Here is a 17092-nt window from a genome sequence, read left to right as displayed (position 1 = left end):
ATGGAGTCGAAGGCTATCCTCTGCTGCACTGTAGCTCTGATCGTTTTGTTTCTGCCATTGAGTGCTTCCGACGACCGGCTTGTCCCCGGTAAGCCGCTATCCCCTGGCACAACCATCGTCTCTGAGGGTGGCATGTTCGCCTTGGGCTTCTTCAACCCCTCCAACTCCACTCCAGCCAAGCTGTACCTTGGCATATGGTACAACAACATATCTGAGCTCACAGTTGTTTGGGTTGCCAACCGTGAAACCCCAATCTCCAATAACACTTCCTCTGCACCGATGCTCTCCCTCACCAACACCTCCAATCTCATTATCTCCGAAGGTAATAGTGACGGCCGTGTCCTTTGGACAACGGCCAACATAACCACAACCATTGGCTCGTCTTCCTCAACGGCGGTGCTTTTGAACACCGGCAACCTCGTCATCCGGTCGGCAAACGGTACCACGTTGTGGCAGAGCTTCGACCACCCCACGGACACGGTCCTCCCCAGCATGAAGTCCCGAATCAAATACAGACCGGGCGACACTGGTGATCGTCTAGTATCCTGGAAGGGCCCCGGCGACCCTTCACCGGGGCGCTTCTCCTTCGGTGGCGGCCCAGACACACCCCTCCAAGCATTCCTGAGGGACGGGGAGAGCTTGATGATCCGTAGCAACCCATGGACGGGGAACCAAGTGTTTAGCTTTAGCAAAGAACAGCTAGTAGGGGCAATCAACGTTAGTGATCTTATCATGTACATGGCCATCATCGACAATGGTGATGAGATCTATGTCACATATAGCCTCTCTGATGGCGCCCCACCCACAAGGATAGTGTTGACCTATTCTGGTCAGTATCTGATTCAGATCTGGAGCAGCATGTCCTCTATCTGGGTTGCCGTTTCGATCTGGTCTGCTGAATGCAATCGCTATGGATACTGTGGCCCGTATGGCTACTGCGACGAGACAGTGGTGCCGACCCCAACTTGCAAGTGTCTAGATGGCTTCGAGCCAGCAAACAAGGAGGAGTGGACTAGTGGCAGGTTCTTGGCGGGGTGCCGGCGGAAGGAGCTGCTGCATGGGTGCGGCAGTCGCTACTTGGCCATGTTGGGGATGAAGTCACCAGATAAATTTGCGCTCGTCGGAGGGGGCAGAAGTACGTCTGACGAGTGTCTGGAGGAGTGCAACCGCAACTGCTCCTGTGAGGGGTATGTGCATCGCAATGTCAGTAGCAGCATGTCCGGAGGAGCTGCGACAATGTGCTTGCTGTGGGCTGGGGATTTGATTGACACGGGAAAATTACGCGAGAACGGTGGGGAGACGCTCTATCTTCGACTTGCAGGTATAGATGCAGCAGGTGGCAACAAACTTCCATTTTGTCTCTTTCTACTACTAGTTTTGCCATTTTGCTGCCGTTTTTAACTTTGCTAATATACTTCTAGTTGTATCAATCATTCTCCTTTTCTTTTATAGTATATGTATGTATGGCGCAGGTAAAAGACGAAAAGGCAATGCAATTAGGATTATGCTGCCAGTTCTAAGCAGTAGTTTTCTCGTACTCGTATGCATCTCTCTCGCATGGTTAAAATGCAAAGGTATGTTTAGTTGAATCTACTTAAACATGTTTTATTTGACGTCATTATGAGAATGCCAGTTTAACTACATAAACTTGGAATTCGTCGTCTACTACCACAATATGCCCTCAGTTTCAAGTATCCTCTAAGCCACTTGAATAGCGAACTAGAGCAAATAATATTTCAAGGTGGTTTTTTTTTTTGTGCGGTTTAGCCATCATGGGATCAATGTAACGATAACTGGCAACCCTAACTACTGCAAGTTTTTCCACACATCGATCATAGTGATTGTTGCTTCCCATGCTCAAGAAAGTTTGCTTTAGAAATACTTTGTGAGGTTAGAAAAAACCAGAGTGAGGTTAGGTCACGGTGCTATGGAATAATGGGTTGTGTGTGTGCGCGCACACATACATGTTTGTTTTCTTCTAGAGGGGATCCTAAGTGTGTTTTTTCAAACATTTGGACCTCATTTTCTGTAATATAGGTACTTTCTGGTCTATGATTTTAACATGGCGGCAACTTACCTCATGGGTAATTTCATCTTGTTATGTGAGTTCATAAAGGGAATAACAACAATATAAAAAATTCATGGGGTCACATATAACTTTTATTTCTTATGCGTACGGTATGCTTATTGGAAGGGAAATGACTACTACATTGTGGGAGCAGGCAAGAATAAAAATTGGAGAAAGCACAAGAATATAAGATTGGATGGTCTAAGTACCTCCGAAGAACATGGCGGAGAAGGCCCTCTGCATGATCAAGATTTTCCATTCGTCAGATTAGAAGAAATTGTTCTTGCGACCCACAGTTTCTCTGAAGCATGTAAGATTGGACATGGAGGATTTGGCAAAGTTTACAAGGTAGCTTGTTCAATATGTAGTGCATGTTATTCTTTCTAAATTAGGAGACTAGCTTATTCATATGTAAAACTCAACTCTATGTTTCCCTAGGGACTATTAGGTGGTCAAGAAGTCGCAATCAAGAGGCTAAGTAGAGATTCTCAACAAGGAACAACAGAATTCAGGAACGAAGTAATTCTAATTGCAAAATTGCAACATAGAAACTTGGTTCGACTTCTTGGGTGTTGTGATGAAGGAGATGAAAAGCTCTTGATATATGAGTATCTTCCTAACAAGAGCTTAGATGCAACCCTTTTCAGTACATATTCTAATAACAAGCAATAATTTCCTAAGATAACCCAAAAATTACAGTTTTCTTCTATTTGTTTCTTTGTAGATGACACAAGAAAATTGTTGTTGGATTGGGCAACACGGTTCAGTATAATCAAAGGGGTTGCAAGAGGGCTTCTATATCTTCATGAAGACTCAAGGTTCACCATAATTCATAGGGACCTAAAAGCTGGAAATATTTTGCTAGATGCATATATGAAACCCAAGATAGCAGATTTTGGTATGGCGAGGATCATTGGTGATAACCAGCAAAATGCAAATACCCAACGCGTAGTTGGAACATAGTGAGTATTCATTGAAAAAACTCGTATTAGTAAGTTCAATACTTGTTAGATAAATTCAAACAATTTTAGTATGATCAAGCAGTGGTTACATGGCTCCTGAGTATGCAATGGAAGGTGTCTTCTCTACCAAATCTGATGTCTACAGCTTCGGCATATTACTATTGGAGGTTGTAACCGGTATAAGGAGAAATTCCAATTGTGAAACCATGGGATTTTCCAGCCTCGCAGTTTATGTAAGTACATACAAGACTTCTATCAAGTTTTTTTTTGAGAGATAACATGAATATTGATATGATGTTCTTGCTTGTTTTAGTCATGGAACATGTGGAGCGAACAGAAGACCGAGGAACTGCAAGACTCAACTATCATAGATACTTCACCAGATGAAGTTCTTCTTTGCATCCATGTAGCACTCTTGTGTGTGCAGGACAACCCAGAAGACAGACCACTCATGTCATCTGTTGTGTTCGTCCTAGAGAATGGAAGCAGCACACTTACATCCCCCAATCGCCCCGCCTACATTTCACGACGAAGTACTGAAGTGGATCAAATAAGACAAAATATTCAAACTTCTGTCAGTACTTTTACTCTTACTGAGATAGAGGGGCGATGAAATATTTTTGTAAGTCCTCAGCTTTTGATGTACCGAAATGCCACTGTAAATTGTATGGCTCACAAAATAGTGACGTGATTTTGTAAAACTGACAAAATACACTGCATGAATAATAGCTAAAGCAGAGTGCACAGTATACTTGGCTAAGGGCAAAAATTTACCTGGCTAATTGTAGGCCGAGTGTAACACTTGGCTTCGACGACTCAGCTTATGCCACGTTGGCAACTAGATGTAAGTAGAGTGCTTTTCGTCGTCTACTCGGCTTAACTATGAGCCCACTGTCAAACAGGGCTGACCGGCATCATAATTCACTTTGACTATCAGCCGAGTGTCGAAACAGGGCTGGTCGGCATCATAAACACCTGAAACAGCATACAGTCTGAACTAGAACACACATATTGTACATTCAGGCCGAACATGCGTAATTGCACACTTGAAAATCCTCAACTTACCAATTCAACCATAATTCCTTAAGGCACAACAAGCCCCAGGAGTCTGGTGTAGTTGTTGCGGTGGTGCCCCGAGACTCCATAAATCTTGCATCTCGCGGTTTCAGAGGCTGTTTCGCCAAATCCCCCTATTTGGGCATGTAGTCTTCTTATGCCCAGGGCGCTTGCAGAAGTCCGGTGTAGTTGTCTGCTTACACAGACCCTCGTATGGCGCCTTCCCCGACTTGTAGCTGGTGGGCCGGCCCTGAGGGGGGGCAGTGGGGGCGGCCGCCCCGGGCCCCCAAAATCCCGGGGCCCCCTCTCAGGTTTGCAAGTAGCCCAGGTCTTCTCTTGAAAAAAAAAAAGTAACTGGTAACTTGATATGGCTTCAGGCCTTTTCCGTGTACAACTTGTGATATGGCCCTAGTAGGTTGACTATGCATGTACGCACGATTTCTCACAAAGAAAACCGCACGCGCTGATCGATCAGATCATATCAGATCAGATCGAGGGGCGATGTATCACGCACGTCGCTGGACGGCTGGAGAGGGAAGAATTTCGCCGAGCGCCGAGCGCCTTTGCCGCCTCCTGATCGTCATCTGATCTCGCGCCCTCGCCTCGCATTGTTACCTTCATGCACAACAACAGCCAGGAGCGAAGGACAACAACAGACAAGGGCAGCTTACGTTGGATCAGATCATCAGAATCTATCAGTTGATTTTTAAATCAATGATCTAGAGCTTAAAGGTAATCTCTCTGGTAGTCTGTAGTTCCTAAATTTGTTGTTCATTAATTGAAATCGAAGCCGGGAATTGTTTTTGATAATCCAATCATTGGATAGGATTACTGTGTTGAAAACTGCACTATCCGTGCTTAACCTCGAGATGACACAAAAATCAACTTTGTAATGGTAGTGGATTGCATTCCAAATCCAATCGATCCCAATTTCTCAGTTTGGATTAATGGTTGCCGAGGTATCATCAGAACGGTGTTGTTGCACAAGTATATTTTAAAAGTTCAGCAAATATTGTTTTTGCGATTTTTAGTAGATTTCTGTTTGCAAGAACTAGTCTATATTTAGGCATAATCAGTTTTTGATTACAACATGAAAGACATAGATAACTTCATGTTGAATATCCTGACTTGCTTCTTTTCTTCATTTCATAAAATGGATCACAATTTGTGGCCTATAAATTCGCATATGACGTGCTTTGGAGTTCATATTGAAGGGAGAAACCAAGGTATGATTATATATTTACCTAATAATAATAATTATCAATTTCAAGGTATGTGATGGCTAACCAGGCTTGCTGCTCCCCTTTCCTCTTTGTATCTTTATTTGTACATAGGCCCTAGTTTTACTTTCCTATTTTTCTTCTGCTTTCCCCTTTACTTTGTACATGTTTTTTCTTAGAGAAATTAAAAAAAATTACTGTGGGAAGAAATACCTATAGTTTCGGGTAAAAAAAGAATTAATGGGATAGCTCTGGGAGATATTTAAACATATACATTCGGTTGTTCAAGAACCGAGGCTGAAACATAAATTCTTATTTTTATGTTTATATTAAAGGGCCCCGGGTTTTACTTTCGCCCCGGGCCCCCGAAATGCCAGGACCGGCCCCGCTTCTTGGTCGGAGCTGCAAGCCCAGCAAGCGCATCCCAATTCCCTGAAAGTTACATAATGTTCTCATATCCACGATCTCTCGATCAACACCCTCAATCGCTCCCATTTCCGCATTCTTCCTCTGAGCCAATTCAGCAAACTTGCACCTCCTCGATACCAAGACCATCCCTTGTTTTAGCAAGGGATGTTGCCTCTACTATTAGCTCCTTCATTCGACCCAACATGAGCTCATAAGATGCCACCAATGCATCCCCAAACGTAACAAGGTCCATCACGTGGAGTTACATCGTCGAGCTCCTCCCCATGAAAGGTTGATTTGTGCTAGGTGGTGGGGAAAGATGCCCATAGCATCCTTCGTCCACCTCTTCAAGAGTAATGTACCTCCTCCTCTTGTCAACTTCTTCCACCTGGTATGCGCAACCATTGTAAAGGTTATGCCTGAATTGTTTGTTGGCCCAGACCCGACGCCGAGTACTTTCCGGCGGCGGTGATGACCGACGACGAACGAGGATGAGGGCAAGGAGCAATATTGTGAGGATTGTGTTGCCAGTTCTAGGAAGTAGTGTTTTGGTACTTAGTGTTTGCTTGGCATGGAGAAAACTCAAAAGTAAATTTACCCCCTCTCCCTAGCTAAATAATCCATTTGAATACATCATCTTACAATTTATGTATTATTGTACTTTATCCTCGGGCTTCAAAATCTTGAATCTACAAAAGCTAGAGCAAATAAACCCTTAGGTGAGGTTAAGCTTGCTTGGAGTCCACATGCTAGTGAAACTAGAATCAGCTTCGACTGGCTACAGGAAACAAGAGCGATAGATGATCAATACGTTATGCACTTAAGGACATATGTGTCTGATTATATCTGTACTCACATGGTGGGATCAATGAGGGGTGAAGAGGGAAGGCTATACGATTTACATCTCATGTGCTAAGTCGTCGCCATATTGTTAGATCTCTCTTTTTCCTTGTGAAATAGTGCCCCATGGGTTGTTTGCTTTTGTTTTGTTAGCTAATACATGAAATAGTAAACGAACATCAAAGATATTGGTGGCCAAACAGTAACCAGATACCACTACAAAAGAGCTTGGATTCTATACTATGAAACATTTGAGCCAAGGGACAGTCATATACAATCTCTACGGGATTTGGCCTCCCAAAAGGGTAAGGATGGGATACCATGAAGGAAATATGCCCTAGAGGCAATAATAAAGTTGTTATTTTATATTTCCTTATTCATGATAAATGTTTATTATTCATGCTAGAATTGTATTAACCGGAAACTTCATGCGTGTGTGAATACATAGACAAAATACTGTCTCCCTAGTATGCCTCTACTTGACTAGCTCGTTGATCAAAGATGGTTAAGTTTCCTAGACATGGACATGTGTTGGCATTTGATGAGTGGGATCACATCATTAGTGGAATAATGTGATGGACAAGACCCATCCGTTAGCTTAGCATAATGATCATTCAGTTTTATTGCTACTGCTTTCTTCATGTCAAATATATATTCGTCCGACTATGAGATTATGCAACTCCCGGACACCGAGGAATACCTTGTGTGCTATCAAACGTCACAACGTAACTGGGTGATTATAAAGATGCTCTACAGGTATCTCCAAAGGTGTATGTTGGGTTGGCATAGATCGAGATTAGGATTTGTCACTCCAAGTATCGGAGAGGTATCTCTGGGCTCTCTCGGTAATGCACATCATATGAAGCCTTGCAAGCGATGTGACTAATAAGTTAGTTGTGAAATGATGCATTACAGAACGAGTAAAGAGACTTACCGGTAACGAGATTGAATTAGGTGTAGAGATACCGACAATCGAATCTCAGGCAAGTAACATACTGATGACAAAGGGAATAACGTATGTTGACATAGCGGTTCGACTGATAAAGATCTTTGTAGAATATGTGGGAACCAATATGAGCATCCAGGTTCCGACATTGGTTATTGACCGGAGAGGTGTCTCGGTCATGTCTACATAGTTCTCGAACCCGTAGGGTCCGCACGCTTAACGTTCGATGGCGATATGTATTATATGAGTTATGTGGTTTGGTGACCGAAGGTTGTTCAGAGTCCCGGATGAGAACACGGACATGACAAGGAGTCTTGAAATGGTCGAGAGGTAAAGATCGATATATTGGAAGGTAGTATTTGGACACCGAAAGGGTTATGGAGTGTATCGGGTACATACCAGAGTACCGGAGGGGTTACCAGAACCCGCTGGTGGAAGATACTGGCCATCTAGGCCATAGGAGGCAGGCACAGCAGCCCACAAGGGGCTGGCGCGCCCCCCACCAGGAGGAAACAGAATAAGACAAGGGGTGGGGGCAGCACCCCCCTTTCCTTCTCCTCCTCCCTCTCCTTCCCCATTTTCCCCTCCGGTAAAAGGAAGGGGGGGGGGGATTGGACTAGGAGTCCAAGTGGGACTCCTCCCCACTTGGGGCGCGCCTCGGCCGGCCTCCTCTCCCTCCCTCCTTTATATACGGGGGGCGCCCCTAGAGAACACACCAATTACTTCAAGCCTTGTGCGGCACCCCCCCTCCACGGTTTACGCCTCCACTCATATTCTCGCAGTGTTTAGGCGAAGCCCTACGCGGATCACATCACCATCACCGTCACCATGCCGTCGTGCTGATGGAACTCATCTTCTCCTTCGACCCTCTGCTGGATCAAGAGCTCGAGGGACGTCATCGCGCTGAACATGTGCAGAACTCGGAGGTGTCGTACGTTCGGTACTCAATCGGTCAGAACGAGAAGACGTTCGTCTACATCAACCACTGAAAGAACATGCGGTGCCCCCATGTTTGGTTTTGGTAATTGATGACAATCTATATGGACTAATGGTTGCCTTGAGTTTGATTTGAAGGATTTGTCCATATGCTTTTCTTGGAGTCCATTTGTTGGTTTCAAGGAAAGTTTGTGATGACCAAGGTGCCATTCAAGGAATTACCTAAAGATTGGTCATGTGAGAGGTTGATCAAGACTAAGACAAAGAGTGAATCAAGTTGATCAACACACAAAGCGTAGAATATGTACCGAGAGGGATCAAGCGATCCATGGTATGGTAAGCATTTTCAATTATGCTTTTTGTACTAACCCATGATCTTCGTGAGAGTTCTTTGTGGGGTTAGGTTGTGGTGTGCAAGTTCAAGTGAAGCATCATGAAGAGATCAAATGCTTGAAGCTTGTCGTCCATTGTGATGACAATGGACTTATGAAGATGTGCGAAAGAGTGGCTCACCCATAGTGGAGTATGGGGGAGCAATCAACTAGTCTTCATTGAGCCAACGCAATCAAGAAAGGTGGTCCAACTTGAGGGAGTCAAGATCGTCATCATCTAGCTCAAGTGGACCATGTGCAAGGCAGAGGTTTGCCCTTGATAGGTTTTCCATTTTTCTGGTCTCATGGTGGTAGTTGGGAGACCTGGTTTTAGGTTCGATTGCCGTACTATCAAGGGGGGCTCTCGATAAGTAACTTGATCGTATCATTCGTAGAGAGCTCAAACCATTGCATCCTTGCATCTTCTTTCTTGGTTCTTGTTTGGTTCTCTTTGTGAGATTTGGAGCTTATGGTCATCTTGATGACAAGCTCGGGTTCATCGAAAACGGAGTTCACAAGCATCTTCTATGATGTTTTTGATGTTGCAGGTTCTGCCGGTTCTACTCTGTTGAAGGTTTCTCTCCTCTTTTTGTTAGGCATACCTTCGCTGTTTTGATGCTACTCGTTGTCTTGTATCCAACAAGCTTGAGTTTTCTCAATTCGGAGCTCATTTGCAGAAGCTATGGCAGTTCTGGTTTTCCTTGGAGCGTACTTGTTTTCGTGGCTTTGGCATAAGGTTGGCGCCAGCGGTAGTACCGCTGGACCGGAGCGGCAGTACCGCGTATCGCCACAAGCGGTAGTACCGCCCATGGCCATAAGCGGTAGTACGGCTCTGTTTCCGCGCTGGTACCGCCTCGACTCGAGACGTGGTTTTCTCGTGTCGGGTTCAGCGGCTGTAGTTGCAGTAGTAGGAGCGGTAGAACCGCGGCTACTACCGCCCCTAGTACCGCTGGGCCAAGCGGCAGTACCGCTGTGGCCAGCGGTAGTTGATGAAGTCATGTACCTAGGGTAGGGTCATGAACCTGTCTAGGATACCCTACCCAAGGACATCCTTAGAAGAAGCTACCTTCCAGTCGACCAAGAGGGACTCCACTCGACGAATTCAAGGACACTCGACGATGAAGATAGCCACTCGATTATGAAGCTAACCACTCGACAACCAGGAGACCTAAAGTCACTCAGCACACAACGGCCTGTCATTAAGTAGCTTTAATAGTCTTCATGGCACTTTATGTGGACGTTACCAGTAACTCCCTGTCTTAATGTACTTTAAACCCTGCATAACTGAGGGCCGGAGGGGTCTGGTGAACTATATATAAGCCACCCCCCTCCTCAATGTGAAGGGTTCGCACCCCTGTAACTCATACGCACATAATCCAGTCGACCGCCTCTGGGCTCCGAGACGTAGGGCTGTTACTTCCTCCGAGAAGGGCCTGAACTCGTACATCCCTTGCGTATACAACTACTCCATAGCTAGGATCTTGCCTCTTCATACCTACCCCCCATTCTACTGTCAGACTTAGAACCACGACAGTTGGCGCCCACCTTGGGGCAAGTGTCTTAGCGACTTTTTGGAGAAGTTGCAGTTTTTCCGATTGCCTTCATCGTGGTTTCTGGCGGAGTTCTGGTCGAGGGCCGCGAGATCCGTCTCGGCGCGCTCACTTTCGTTGCCGACGACTCCGCTTGGCTCCAGGAGGCTCCACTCGACATCGACGCGCTCCCCGTCCGCGGTGCGACGCATTTTCGGGCGTGTGTTCGCGGCGTCCTGCTGCGGCAGCCGTCGACTCCGTACCGGTCGACTCCTGTGCCGTTCTCCCTCCCTGTCTCCCGCCAGCGCAAGCGCTCCGGTCGGTCGAGGCTCCAGCGGTGGGTGAGACACGCAGTAGCTCGCCAATCGGCCACCACCCAAGTCGCGGCAATTGAGCCCGACGAATCTCTCTACGGCATGTTCGATCTGTCGACTGGCTCCGTAGAGACTGCATCCGAGTGCGACAGCAGTGATCCAGTGGCGGAGGTCCTGATGGTCAATGGGCCTCGTAGCCCTCCCGGTTTCCCCCGCATCGACGGGAAGGACGATGGAGGCGACCCCGCTCAGGCCCACGAGGAATATCAACCCGAGCCACTCACTTCTTAGCAAAGAGAAGATCTTCGCCGCCGAAACATGGATGCCCTGCATACTCCTATCGCAGGGGAAACTCCCGAGGCTCGTGCCTTGGAAGAGGTGCGTTTGGCCAACTTGGCTGAACGCACTCGACTGGAGAACCTCCAGCGAGCACTCGACAAACGTGCGCGGCAATGAGTACCCGACTCCAGTCGACGTCAGCTTTTTCCGCAACCAACTCAGGTATATCGAACCCCGATTCAGAATTTAGCAACTGCAGCCCGTATAGCGGAGTCAATTCAGCCCTCTCAGTCGGAGGCTGGCAGAGGCTTGATGCAGATCAGGGATTTGCTCCGAGCCGCAGGAGATCAGAATTCGGTTGTGTCACAATCGCACAACAGGATTCACAGTCGATCCGTCGCTGCGAATACAGTTCAGTCGACTCATAGCCCAAGATCGCCTCCGAGGCGCGAGGGACGTGAAGGCCGGCGGGATCAGTATGATGACCGATTTGATCGTGATTATAGGCGTCGAGTGCCCACTCCTCCCCCGAGAGGTGAGTCTAATGCCCATCGGTAGCAAGATGACAGGCGCCAGCTCAGTGTTGGGCGGAGAGCTCCGGTCGACCCCAGGGAACCAGGCTTTGACGCGAGATCCATCATCGTGCAAGGTTTGGTCGATCGGAATAGAGCTCATCGAGGTGGCCATGACAGAGATGCGCCCACTAGCAGCCGAGTCCATGTTTTAGGTCCAGAATGCTTTAGCAGAGCCATCAGAGCCGCAGTGATCCCCCCCAACTTCAGGTTGGCGACTGGGGTATGTAAGTTCACCGGTGAGTCCAAGCCTAAAACCTGGCTTGAAGACTACCGAGTGGCGGTATAGATTGGCGGCGGTAATGATGAGGTGGCCATGAAGCATTTACTACTCATGTTAGAGGGTTCAGCCAGGGCGTGGTTGAATTAGTTAGCTCCTAGCAGCATTTACACTTGGGAAGATCTTTCCTGAGTGTTCGTCAGGACGTTCGAGGGACCTTGCAAGCGACCGGCCGGGTTGACAGAGCTGCAAGTCTGCGTACAAAAGTCGAATGAAACATTGAGAGATTACATCCAGAGATGGATCACTTTGCATCATACCGTGGAGAATGTGTCTGATCATCAAGCAGTCTGTGCCTTCAAGGATGGTGTCAAGAATAGAGAGTTGAGCCTGAAGTTTGGTCAAACCGGGGATATGACCCTGAGTCGAATGATGGAGATTGCCACCAAATACGCTAACGGTGAAGAAGAGGACAGGCTCCGGAGTGACAAGTATAAGCCGAGTCAGTCGGAAAAAGGAAACTCCAATCGGAAGCAGAAGCAGAAGCGAAAGGCCGAGCCAGCTGCTCCTGGAGAGGCTCTGGCCGTGACTCAGGGCAAATTCAAAGGGAAGCCCAAAGGATCTTGAAACCCCAAGAAGGTAAAGGATAAGGAAGGAAATGACGTGATGGATCTGCCGTGTCACATCCACACGAAGAAAGACGAAGAGGGTAACTTCATCTACCCGAAACATACCACTCACCAGTGTCGGCTCTTAATCCAGCAGTTTCAAGGAAAACAGCCCAAGGACAATGAAAAGGAGTCGGACAAGGCCGAGGACAAGGAGGACAGTGATGGAGGGTATCCTCATGTCAATTCCACCCTGATGATTTTTGCTAATGTGGAGAGCAAAAGTCGATTGAAAGTTATCAACCGTGAGGTAAATATGGTCGCCCCGGCGACACCAAGCTATCTGAGATGGTCTCAAACTCCCATTACGTTCGACCAGTCCGATCACCCGACTCACATAGCCACCCCTGGGAGGCAAGCTTTGGTGGTCGACCCAGTCGTCGAAGGCACTCGACTGACTAAGGTACTGATGGATGGTGGCAGTGGGTTGAATATACTGTATGCAGAGACGCTAAAGGGAATGGGCATTCCGATGTCCAGGCTCAGCTCCAGCAACATGACTTTTCACGGGGTCATTCCTGGAAAGAAGGCTGAGTCACTCGGCCAAATAGCTCTAGATGTAGTGTTCGGCGACTCGAAGCACTTCCGCAAAGAGAAGCTGACATTTGAAGTCGTGGATTTCCAGAGCGCTTACCATGCTATTTTGGGGAGACCAGCTTATGCCCGGTTCATGGCTCGACCATGTTATGTGTACCTCAAATTAAAGATGCCTGGCCCCAAAGGTGTGATCACTATCACTGGCAACCGGAAGAAGGCAGAAGAGTGTTTCTAGAAAGGCTCGAAGATTGCGCATGCCCAGATAACAGTGGTAGAGCTGGAAGGATACAAGAAAAATGCAGATCCGAGTGATTTGTTGCGGGCCAAGAAGCCCGCCACGGAGTCAGCATTCCAGTCGTCTGGGGAGACGAAGCCCGTTCATATTCACCCGACCGACCCCAACGCAGCTCCGACCCATATTTCCACAACACTCGACTCTAAATAGGAAGAAGCGCTCATCCAGTTCCTCCATGAGAACTGGGACATCTTTGCATGGAAGCCAGCTGACATGCCGGGTGTTCCCAGGGGGCTGGCTGAGCATCGCCTTAGAGTCGACTCAAAAGCGAAACCTGTCAAAGAACATCTTCGACGGTCCGCCGTTCAGAAGAAAAAAGCCATTGGCGAGGAGGTGGCTCAACTCCTTGCAGCAGAGTTTATCCGAGAGATATACCACTCCGAGTGGCTCACCAATGTCGTCATGGTCCCCAAGAAGGACAACTCACTTCGCATGTGCATTGATTTCAAACATATCAATCGGGCCTGCCCGAAAGATCATTTTCCTCTCCCTCGCATCGACCAAATTGTCGACTCGACCGCGGGATGTGAGAGATTGTCTTTTTTAGACGCCTATTCTGGGTACCATCAGATCCGTCTGTATGGACCTGACGAGATCAAAACAGCTTTCATCACTCCATTCGGGTGCTTCTGCTATATCACCATGCCATTCGGTCTCAAGAATGCCGGAGCCACGTTCATGAGGATGATTCAAAAGTGTTTACTCACCCAAATTAGTCGGAATGTGGAAGCATACATGGATGATATCATGGTCAAGTCATGAAAGGGTTCCGACCTGTTGACTGACCTTGCTGAAACATTTGCCAATCTCAGGAGGTATGATATCAAGCTTAATCCATCAAAGTGGACATTTGGAGTACCTGGCGGAAAGTTACTCGGTTTTCTCGTTTCAGAACGAGGAATCGACGCTAACCCAGAAAAAGTTGACACCATACTCCGAATGAAACGCCCCGTGTGTGTGCACGATGTCCAGAAGCTTACTGGATGCTTGGCCGCGTTTAAGTCGATTCATCTCTCGCCTCGGTGAAAAGTCATTGCCTCTTTACCGACTGATGAAGAAGGCAGACAAGTTCGAGTGGACTCCAGAAGCTGATGCAGCATTTGTCGAGCTAAAAGCTCTGCTCTCCACCTAGCCGGTGCTTGCTGCTCCAATCAGCAAAGAGCCTTTGTTGCTTTACATTGCAGCCACAGGGCAGGTCGTCAGTACAATACTTACGGTCGAGCGGGAAGAAGAAGGGAAAACCTTCAAAGTTCAGCGCCCAGTGTATTATCTCTCTGAAGTTTTGACTCCATCGAAGCAAAGATATCCTCATTATCAGAAGCTCGTATGTGGGATCTACATGACCATGAAGAAGGTTGCTCATTATTTCTCTAATCATGACATTACAGTCGTCAGCGACGCACCACTGTCAGAGATTCTGCACAACGGAGATGCAACTGGTCGAGTGGCTAAATGGGCGATTGAACTCCTTCCCCTTGATATCAAATTTGAGGTAAAGAAAGCCATTAAGTCCCAGGCTATAGCAGATTTCCTTGCCGAGTGGATTGAACAACAGCAGCCGACTCAAGTTCACTCGGAGCATTGGACCATGTTCTTTGATGGCTCTAAGATGTTAAATGGTTCCGGTGTTGGGGTGGTTTTGGTTTCCCCCCGAGGAGATAAGCTCAGATATGTGCTCCAGATCCACTTTGATTCCTCCAATAATGAAGCAGAATATGAAGCACTTTTGTATGGGTTGCGCATGGCCATTTCACTCGGTGTCCGTCGCCTTATGGTTTATGGCGACTCAGATTTGATGGTCAATCAAGTGATGAAGGAGTGGGACGTTAGAAGCCCAACCATGACTGGATACTGCAATGTAGTGAGGAAGCTTGGAAAGAAATTTGAAGGGTTAGAGCTCCACCATATACCCCGACTGAAAAATCAAGCGGCTGATGATTTGGCGAAGATAGGGTCCAAGAGAGAAGCCATTCCCAGTGATGTGTTCTTGGAGCATATCCATACTCCATCAGTCACAGAAGATCCTTTTACCGAAGAAGCTCCGCAGCCTAAGAGTGTCACGGATCCGACTGAAGTTGAAATTCCAGCGGTGGTCGACCTGATCATGGAAGCATTGGTGATCACTCCTGATTGGACAGTACGTATATCACGTATATCTTAAGGAAAGAGCTCCCAGAGGACGAAGAAGAGGCTCGACAGATCGTCTGCCGATCTAAAGCCTTTACCGTGATAAGGGGACAACTGTACAGAGAAAGCACGACTGGAGTTGGTCAGAAATGCATAACGCCAGAAGAAGGTCAAATAATCCTTGACGAAATCCACTTGGGGACCTGTGGCCATCATGCGTCCTATCGGACCATCGTGGCCAAAGCATACCGAGCCGGATTTTACTGGCCGAGAGCGAATGAAATGGCAAAGGAGATAGTCGACAAGTGTGAGGGATGTCAATTTTACTCCAATATGTCGCACAAGCCCGCCTTAGCTTTAAAGACCATACCACTAGTCTGGCCCTTCGCAGTATGGGGGTTGGATATGATTGGCCCTTTGAGAACAGGCAGAAGCGGTTTCACCCATGTGCTGGTAGCAGTCGACAAGTTCACCAAGTGGATTGAGGCCAAACCCATCAAGAACCTTGATGTCGGTACTGCTGTCAGCTTTATCAGAGAATTGATATTCAGATATGGAGTCCCGCACAGCATCATCACTGACAACGGGTCAAACTTCGATTCCGAAGAATTCAGAGCTTTCTGCACATCTCAAGGCACACGAGTCGACCATGCTTCAGTCGCCCGTCCTCAGTCGAATGGACAGGCAGAATGAGCCAACGGCTTGATTCTCAAAGGGTTGAAACCCTGTTTGATGCGTGATCTCAAGCATGCGGCTGGTGCATGGGTCGACAAGCTTCCATCTGTGCTTTGGGGGTTAAGGACCACGCCTAACCGGTCGACTGAGAGAACTCCATTCTTCTTGGTCTACGAAGCCGAAGCGGTCTTGCCAAGCGACCTACTTCACAACGCTCCTCGAGTCGAACTTTACACCGAGTCTGAAGCAGAACAAGCCCGGCAGGACACGGTTGACCTTCTGGAGGAAGAGAGGGAGATGGCTTTGATCCGATCGACCATTTACCAACAGGACCTGTGTCGCTTCCATGCCAAAAACGTAAGGAGTCGAGCTTTCCAGGAAGGAGATCTGGTTCTCCGAGTGGATCGGCAGAAACCGCATAAGCTTGCTCCTTCTTGGGAAGGCCCCTTCATCGTCACCAAAGTTCTCCACAATGGAGCATACCGTCTTTACAATGTCGAGCATCAGATCGACGAGCCCCGAGCTTGGAACGCGGAGCTTCTCCGCCCCTTTTATACTTAAGTATTCACTTGGATGGATTGTAATAAAAGTACTTTTGTAGTTTATTTATCAAAGATAAGAGCTTTATAATTTTTCCAGTGATTGTCATTACTTTTGTCCACATAAAGCATTTCCCCAGTGGGTGGCTTGGCTGCGAATCCGATTCGCCTAAGTCTGTAAAAAAATCCTAACCGAGTGGTGAGCCAGCCTCCCACTCGGGGGCTTAGCTGCGAAACCCGTTTCGCCTAAGTTAAACAAAATCCTACCGAGTGGTAAGCCAGCCTTCCACTCGAAGGCTTAGCTGCAGTCCAAGTACTCGCCTAAGTTAAACAAAATCCTATCGAGTGGTAAGCCAGCCTTCCACTCGGAGGCTTAGCTGCAGTCCAAGTACTCGCCTAAGTTAAACAAAATCCTACCGAGTGGTAAGCCAGCCTTCCACTCGGAGGCTTAGCTGCAGTCCCAGTACTCGCCTAAGTTAAACAAAATCCTACCGAGTGGTAAGCCAGTCTTCCACTCGGAGGCTTAGCTG

At 47.5% G+C, this 17092-nt stretch overlaps 1 protein-coding gene across 1 annotated transcript; it reads left to right on the top strand.

Annotated features, from left to right (window-relative positions):
• LOC119306091 (G-type lectin S-receptor-like serine/threonine-protein kinase At1g11300) lies at window positions 1-3643 on the top strand. Its single transcript, XM_037582424.1, has 7 exons — window positions 1-1321; window positions 1473-1574; window positions 2223-2416; window positions 2507-2714; window positions 2793-3030; window positions 3113-3263; window positions 3344-3643. Exons 1-7 carry the CDS (start codon window positions 1-3, stop codon window positions 3641-3643), a joined length of 2514 nt encoding a protein of 837 aa, XP_037438321.1.
• Window positions 3644-17092: the final 13449 nt, after the last annotated feature.

This window comes from Triticum dicoccoides, chromosome 5B (assembly GCF_002162155.2).
Source record: "Triticum dicoccoides isolate Atlit2015 ecotype Zavitan chromosome 5B, WEW_v2.0, whole genome shotgun sequence".
NCBI classification, from domain to species: domain Eukaryota; kingdom Viridiplantae; phylum Streptophyta; class Magnoliopsida; order Poales; family Poaceae; genus Triticum; species Triticum dicoccoides.
Note: the sequence above shows the minus strand (reverse complement) of the source record. Positions and strands in the feature narration are given on the sequence as shown.